General features: G+C 41.5%; 1 protein-coding gene across 1 annotated transcript; it reads left to right on the plus strand.

The window, feature by feature from the left end:
* The first annotated feature begins 6058 nt into the window (after positions 1-6058).
* On the plus strand, positions 6059-7517 carry crhb (corticotropin releasing hormone b). Its single transcript, XM_079576546.1, has 2 exons — positions 6059-6269; positions 6716-7517. Exon 2 carries the CDS (start codon positions 6736-6738, stop codon positions 7237-7239), a length of 504 nt encoding a protein of 167 aa, XP_079432672.1. The 5' UTR covers positions 6059-6269; positions 6716-6735; the 3' UTR covers positions 7240-7517.
* The last annotated feature ends 617 nt before the right edge of the window (positions 7518-8134 follow it).

Below are 8134 nucleotides of genomic sequence, written 5' to 3' on the forward strand. Positions count from 1 at the left end.
TGACACTCTAGGGTTCTTTTTTTTACCTCATTGAGCATTCTGCGCGGTGCCCTTAGAATCATCTTTACAGGGCGGCCACTCCTTGGAAGTGAAGCAACGGTGCCAAACTGTCTCCATTTGGAGACAATTTTCTGTGGATTTATGAATTTAAGACTTTTAGAGATGGTTTGTAACCTTTTCCAGCTTTATACAACTCAGCACTTTTGAGCGAGGCATGGTGCACATCAGACAATGGTTCTCAACAGGGGACAATTCTTAACCAGTGTGTGTTTTTCAGAGGGTAGGGCAGCTTTGAGCCACACCTCAGTGATTGGACTTCAGGTTGACTCACACCTGACTTTACATGTCTGCATAAATGTGTCTAATTAGCTCTTGGAGGATCCTTAGCCAGGGGGTGTACTTACTTATTCCATGCTGTCCTATGAATGTTTACATGTTATGGCCAATAAAAATGTGATGAAATGTAAATGTTTGGGTGGTGTTTCTTAATTCTTAATTTTAATTCTTTTGATTTTTAATAAAGATCAGACCACATTTTATGGGAAATTTAGGCAGAAATATGAGAAATTCCAAATGGTGTACTCACTTTTTCATCCCACTATAGCTGTCAGCCCTGTCAAATATAGTTTTTTATGTTATTAATTGAACTGAGTGGCTCTGAGGTAAAAGCTCACACAGCTCGGCGTCAATCAGCCAGCCCAGTGAAATAAACGAATGTAATGAATCAATCCCGAGAGATACATGCATTAATCTGGACAGCTGTGTCAGTGGCCGCTGCGCATCAGGCCGAAGCGCCCGCACAGATAATCCAGAGGAATGTCCACTGGGGAGAAAGGGGCCCAGTAAAAAGATCACTGTGAGTGACGCAGTGACAGTGTTTGTTGGGCCGACATGGATGCGGCTGTCACACGAGGTGCCAGGAAGTGCACTGTCCTGCCCTTATCTGATGTGCAGCCTTTTAGCAGCACGGCTAATGGACCTTACTCTTTTCAGTTCAGATGCAGAAACATTCTACAAAGCCTTGATTTCAGAAAAACACAGGAAAGTAAATCATTCTTAAAAGTATTATATGTTAAGTGAATGAAAAAAACGACTCTAATAAGAATAAGCAGTGGACGTCACAATGTTGAGAGAAGACGCCACTGTGGCACAAATCATGACCACAAATCTGAAAGAAGAAGAGTGTTCCAGGATTTTTACATTTTCATGTTAAGGTTTAACAATTGAGCCAAAGCTGTGAGAAATGTTTTATAGGGATGCGAGTGATGTTACAGCATAGCAACAGAATGGCAACAGACACAAAGTGAGTGGCAAGTCAGTTGATTTTGCTACTCAGACAGAAATGTTCAGCTTTCTGTTAAGAGTGAAAATGATGTGCATATATATGTATATATACTGTTAGGGAATAGTCATTAAGTGTTTTCCCCATTGCTCAGGCTTTTAACTATCGCCTTAATTATAATACAGAGAAGTCCTCCACGGCGACAAGACCTTTAAGAGAATAATTGATACAACTCCCACGATGCTCTTAACAAGTCCTTGGTGTTTCTTAAAGATGGTCCTCTGGGGTTTTCTAACTTTAGTGTTATTGTTCAAAACTTGGCCCGTAGTGCTATTTTTGGCCGAGCACAGAAATAATAAGCATAATACATTTTCCCCAAACAAGGAGAGAGGAGCCTCTCAAAGACACCGCGCTGTCACCCTCAGATCCTCGGGTCGTAACTGGGAAAACACTGGATGAGTCACTGGGTTTACTCTGGGGTACAAACTGTGAACTAAATGTTTTAATTGGACAGAAAACATATCCTAAGTAGCAGCCAAATTGTGGGAGTTGTTGCAATATAAGGGATGAAAACTCTTGGTAAACAAGCAGCATATCCTTGCATCTGACTGCGTCTTCACTGGCTTGTATACTATTTAATGTGCTGCTGAACAATGCATTATTCTAATCGCTATCGGGCCGATGTCCAGTGCGCTCTTCTGTAAAGTCTATGACCTTAAGATGGGACAGGAAACCCTCTGTTTGCACACACAATCTTTGGAGGCTAAGTAATATGTTTCTCCTCACTGCATTAATGGACATTCTGTTAGTCTTTTTGTAAATGATATGTTAATTTGTAACGAGACGCCTTTTTCTGACTGCTCTTAAAGGGAGAGCCAAACATTCTTGAGTGAAGACACAAAAACAGGACAGTCTCCTGCTTCTGCTGCACTGACAGTTTTCCCTCATTAGCCTTTCACATGACGGTAAATGGATTGTACATCTTCCAAAGCGAACTCTATCTGCCCATCAAAACAACAGAGTGCAAAAAAAAAAACTGTTTCCCTTCAAGTCAGTGCTGAATGGAGGGTTATATAAACGCCATTTCACTGGGTTTGTCCCTCTCAAAAGTGACAGATTCTGAGAGACATGAAAAGATTTATTTAATTCTTGAGGGAAATGTGCTATTTTTAAGATCACTGGAGATATTGAGATTTCTCTTATGCCGTTGACCCGTTCAATATCCGTCATTGTGAGGAAGGCTGTCAGTCAAGTCGCACTGAGTTGGAGGTGACCTCAGTCTATCCTCACAATCTGAGTGTAAATGATTGGGAATGATAGCCTCTAAATTAGTTAAATACGTCTGGATATGCTCTGGGCACAATCAAGCCGTTTAGATTAAGCTAGACCTCATGAGTCTGTTATGAGCAGACGACGTGGCATTGAACAGAACATGAAAAATAGGCTACAATTTTGGCCCAATCGCTTTGACCTAGATTTGTTCACAAAACCACAATTTTACCACATTATTATGAACAGCTTGTACAACATATTCATCTGTGCCGCGCATCAGTGAAATAAGTTTAAAGAAATTGACAGATCCAAGCATTAAGGCAGACTTCAAGTTAACACCCTCAGTGCTGAAGTGCCTCTGGGCTTCAGGCGTGCGTTACGCACATTTTACTTTACATGTAATAAAAGCTTGGAAGGCGGCTATAGCTACAGCACTATGTGCCTCACCACTTTGAAATGATAAAATATGAAATTTCTCGAAGCAAAAATAGCTGATCATTTCAATTATGAAGAGTTGGAAGAAATCCTGCTTCCAATCCACTTTCAAAAGAAATACTCAGGAGACATTGTTATATTCTGTCCAGATCTTTTCTAGTTTACCTGATCTGACTCAGTGTAATTAGAAATTCATTATCTGTACTTCACACGTGCCTGTCCCAAGCCTGGACAAATGAATAAGGTTGCACACACTCAACAACTCTATATATTAAAAGCAGCATTTGCAAAGACCAGTACCAATGTGTCAGTCTGTTGTCTTGTCAAGTTTATATTTGTTGCTGGTCAATTGCACGTGTTGCTTGATGTCTGCCAATAAAGGCCACTTCTGTAAATGTTTTGAAAGGGCACTTCTCAATCCGAGTTGTTTTTATAAGAGGTTATATCACGGCACTATAAAGGGGAAGGACACCTGTGCTGCAGTGGAGAGGGCAATACAGGTCTGTGAGCAGAGCTTTCAGCCATATCCGAACACCGTCATTAAATCAACCACTATGACCTTGATTATTATAAACACAAGTTTGATCAAAGTCATGCAGCACATGGGCATGATGATTTTGGCTATAGACAAAGGATTGTGTGTTCTTGATTCTAGCAGGCTGCTATGAGGAAAGTCTGATCCGTTGTTGTCAATGAGTGATTGACTTCTATGTTCAGGCCATTTTAAAATGTGCCCCGGATGTTTTAGGATCTGATTTTTGTGATGGTTATTACTCATCGCTATCAATTAAAACTGATGTGAATCAGCTCAAGTTCCGCTGATGCAGTACTGTGACTGTGAGGAAAAACTGAGGGTGTAGTAGCTTATCAAAAGCCTTGTTTCACATTCAAGAGACTTCAGCAGTTCATGTGGCTCCACTGGTCGGCACTGGATAAAAGTGCACACTGGCTTCACGTTGTTAATGTTCTTATTGTCCTAACCGAGGACAAACTGTAAGATCAGGTCAATCATTCGTTTAATCAGCAGTTACCAGGTTAGGGCAGCCAAATGAGGGCAACATAATAGGCAATTAACAAAGGGGAACAAGGAGTAGGGTAACAAGAAGGTGGAGCTAATGACGAGTTTACTTCCTTTCAGCACAGGAGGAATCCAGTGTGACACCTAGTGGAACAACATGCACTGAAAAACGGATAGCTAACTTTTTAAAAAACCTTTGATGCGATGAAAAACTCATGTATGACCGAGTGCTTCCCCAAACATCTCCTCAGCAATGCCCTGAGGCAAATATTTTTATTATGAATATGCTGAATGAGCTACAGGTGTCAACATCCCCCTCCCTCCGGCCACATAATCAGTGTTTCAAACTAATTGTATGCTTCACCTCTAATACCTTTGCCTAATCGGGTCCTTTCCGGTGCGGCGTCACAGCATTTCTCTCCCAGTGAGGGACAGTGATTTGAAAATGAGGTGACATGAGATGACCACAAGCAGTCACTTTCAAATCGGGGAGTGTTCGCTATTTGTGTCAGAGTACATGTGTTTCTGTGATGGGACCTGACAACTTCCCCCCAGAGCTGCACTAAGCATGAAGAGCAACAAAGTGGAAGGCGCCCCAGGACAAACAACTTCACACTGCCCCTAATTTGTGCCCCGATCCATTGAAATGTCTCATGAGAATTGCACCAGTATACAAGGTGCCGTATGGTAGACATTTTTTGCAATTTATGTTTAGATTTTCTCTCCGCCAGCCTCTCTAATTTGGGATTCATCGACATGTGCAAATCATTTTGACCTCTCCAAATAAGTTTGCCACTCAATTATCAGCTGGCAGCGCGTCTGAATGTAACAACTTTAGAATCGGCACGTACGTAAAATTGTGTTTTTTCATAGGAGAAGGTTTAACATTGACACGGGAAAGTATGGCATTGATATTGTTGCTACTGAGACTTGAGATAACACAAAACATCAAATATCATTCAAATAAATTATTCATTTGACTTTGAAGGATTTGTGCAGATAGTTTTAATTGTCCCGGGCGGACTAGTTCAGTTTTGCCGATGCATTGGTTTTGTTGCCGTTATTGAAGAGCTGCTGTGGTAGATTTTGCTTCCCTGACAATAAGCTGCTAACTGTATTGGCTGATCTGCTTCTGCATCAAACACCACACGTTAAATAGTCATTGGGGACTCTTCCACACAGTGCAGAGGAATGTGTGGGCCACAGGTAAGCAACACTGCGCATGTGTGTTTATAAGACTGAATAAGAGGTGTGGGATTGGCATTTAGACCTCACCTCCAGTATCCTCCCCATTTGCCCTTTGCATTTGTGAATGTAAGGCATGTAGTTATATTCTTATTGTGCTGTCACGTTTCAGAGGTGTAGCAAAATGTATGTTTCTGTATGGGTGGAATTAAAAAAGATGTATTTTTGGACCGACAGGGATGGGACTCATAGTTGTATCATGTCTTTGATCATAGGATTTGTCTCAGTAAGGAAGGCTCAGTTTGTCCCCTGTAATGTGGCGCTTGGTGCCAGAGGCTGTGACGTAAATATGTGCAGCAGCAATGAATCACTGGGAGACAATGGCCATCTTGAAGTAGATGAGTAGTATGCCTGGCCATCTACCCATGCATCAAGGGACCAATAACTTTCTGCAAAGTTAGTTTACCATGGTCAAGCAATATCGATGAGCAGTTTGTGAAACTTTTACAAGTTAGTTTTATAAATGGCATTTGATCTTCGAATGTGTGGACATTTTACTGCTTCTGTTTCTAACTCCTCGTCATCATCATAAACATATGTCACTATGAACACAATATTTCGAAAAACCTTTAAAGACATTTTTTTATTTTTTTTATTAAGGGCAGTTTTTCCAGTCAATTTGGTCGTTTCTCTTTTTAAAACCACATAAACCTGAGCAATCACTTTTACTAAGCCATTTAAGTGAAAATGCCAGGTGTGGCACCTATGGGCCATCGCTGAAAGCAGAGGTAGACTGACGAGCACGCGCGCGCACGCTCACATATGACTCATCTCATCTAAACTAAAGCACTTTGTCAGAGGCGTCCATTCACATTACACCCGGGCAGGAACGCGCAGACTCAATCTCACTTCGGAGCGCGACACTTATAGTGAGCTTGGCTATATATAAGTCCATTCAACATCTTCTCTTTAAGGAACTAAAGCTATACTTGTTTCTTAAAGCAGTCAGGAGGAAGACTTTCAACCAACACCTGGTAATACAAACGGCTGATTTGGACCTCCTCTAAAACAATTAAGGTATGAACAGAAGTGTTGCTCTGTGTTTCCGTTTCAGATCTATTTGTTGTGTTTTCATTTTTTCGGGGGGGTGTTGCTCATTTTTTAAATCCAGTTTGAAACAGTCTATCTCTAAAACGTCTTGCAGTTGCACCGCCACTCTAACAGTACAATTTATTCCAAGTTCTTTCACTGAATCGTCTGGAATCCGGTTTCTTTACGCACGAGCATTACGCACACCTCGCGCTGAATTTGCACATTATTTTAGATTAGAAACACATTGAGTAACATTGGAAGTTTGTTATATGGCATTTAGACTTCCATTGACTTGATTCTGACAGTTTTCTTGTGTTTTTTCTTGTGGAGGGGCGTTTTTGCCGCGTGCGTAAATTATTTGAAGCGCAGCGCAATGCACAAATGGGTATCTTTTACGCGCCTGTAATGTGTGTATTTTGTGTGTGCTTTAGATTCCAGTTGAAATCCTGACATGAAGCTCAATTTACTCGGAACCACCGTGATTCTGCTAGTTGCCTTCTTACCGCGCTACGAATGTCGGGCTATTGAGAGCCCTGGCAGTGCCCCGCGCATCCCCGCTCCACAGAACCAGAACTCCCAGCAGCAGTCTGGTCCCATCTTGGAGCGGCTCGGAGAGGAGTACTTCATCCGGCTTGGCAACGGGGACTCGAACTATTTCCCATCGTCTTCGTCAATGTATCCCGGGGGACCCTCCTCCATCTTCAACAGAGCACTGCAACTCCAGCTGACGCGGCGTCTCTTACAGGGCAAAGTTGGCAACATCCGGGCGCTCATAGGAGACTTGGCTGACCGCGGGGACGACTCCATGGAGCGAGGGAGGAGGTCCGAAGAGCCGCCGATATCTCTGGATCTGACCTTCCACCTGCTGCGGGAGATGATGGAGATGTCTAAGGCGGAGCAGCTAGCCCAACAGGCGCAAAATAACAGGAGGATGATGGAGCTGTTTGGGAAGTGAAGCAGCCTCTCCTGCCCGCCAAAGATCTCCCTTCACTTTTTTTTTAATTTCCCATTTTGACCATCAGCACAAAACACGCTCTGTACAATATAGTGCTGCTTTATCACTCTTATGTTCATATAAAGCTTTAACCTGATCAAAACGGGCTCAGCTCGTAAAAATCCGATTGTACCTTATCATTTTAAATGTTTGTGTCAAATCTGTAGAATATCTCTGTTCTTCATATTTGAGATGAAAACCAATGGTTTGATATGAGTTGCATATTGCATTACTAAATTTCAACTTAGTTTTAGATAATGATTATCAATGTATTTATGATATTTGTTAATAAACTTATGTGCAACCAGCCATTTTTTGTTGTGCAAAAGAACATCATCTATATTTTTAATAAAAATTTAAAAGGAATGCTTACAATTTTTTCTGCATTTTTACTTGTGGATCAATTAGAATGTAGCCAATTACATTTGCAATATGGATGCTAAAAATCAACTTGCAAATATAGTATTTTACCTACATAATATCCACTGTACTTGGACCTTGTCCTTAGCACGCAGCCAATAAAAAGGGGGTCTGTACTGAATACAGATATTTTAGGGTATAATCATTGCTCTGAAGGAGCGTCATGGCTTTTCACTTTTTATAACTATAAATTCTGCAAAGATAATTGTTATTGCATCAAAAAGACAGCTTAACATGCACTGTCTCTGTGCACAATGTGGTGCTACTTGACCCACAGTGTCAGGGTAAAACCAAACGTGTGACTCATCCTATTCTGTTTGGCGCACTTAGCAACTTGGGGCTTAACACAGTATTGAGCCTTTTGTAAAGGATCCAAGTCAGTGAATGATGTGGTACAATAATTACAGTAGATGACACTCAGTGGTGACTGTCTCAA

The sequence above is a fragment of the Gobius niger genome, assembly GCF_951799975.1.
Source record: "Gobius niger genome assembly, chromosome: 18".
Classification (NCBI taxonomy): domain Eukaryota; kingdom Metazoa; phylum Chordata; class Actinopteri; order Gobiiformes; family Gobiidae; genus Gobius; species Gobius niger.

Coding starts and splice junctions, on each gene's coding strand:
- crhb (XM_079576546.1), top strand. CDS start 6,736: ATGAAGCTCAATTTACTCGGAACCACCGTGATTCTGCTAGTTGCCTTC.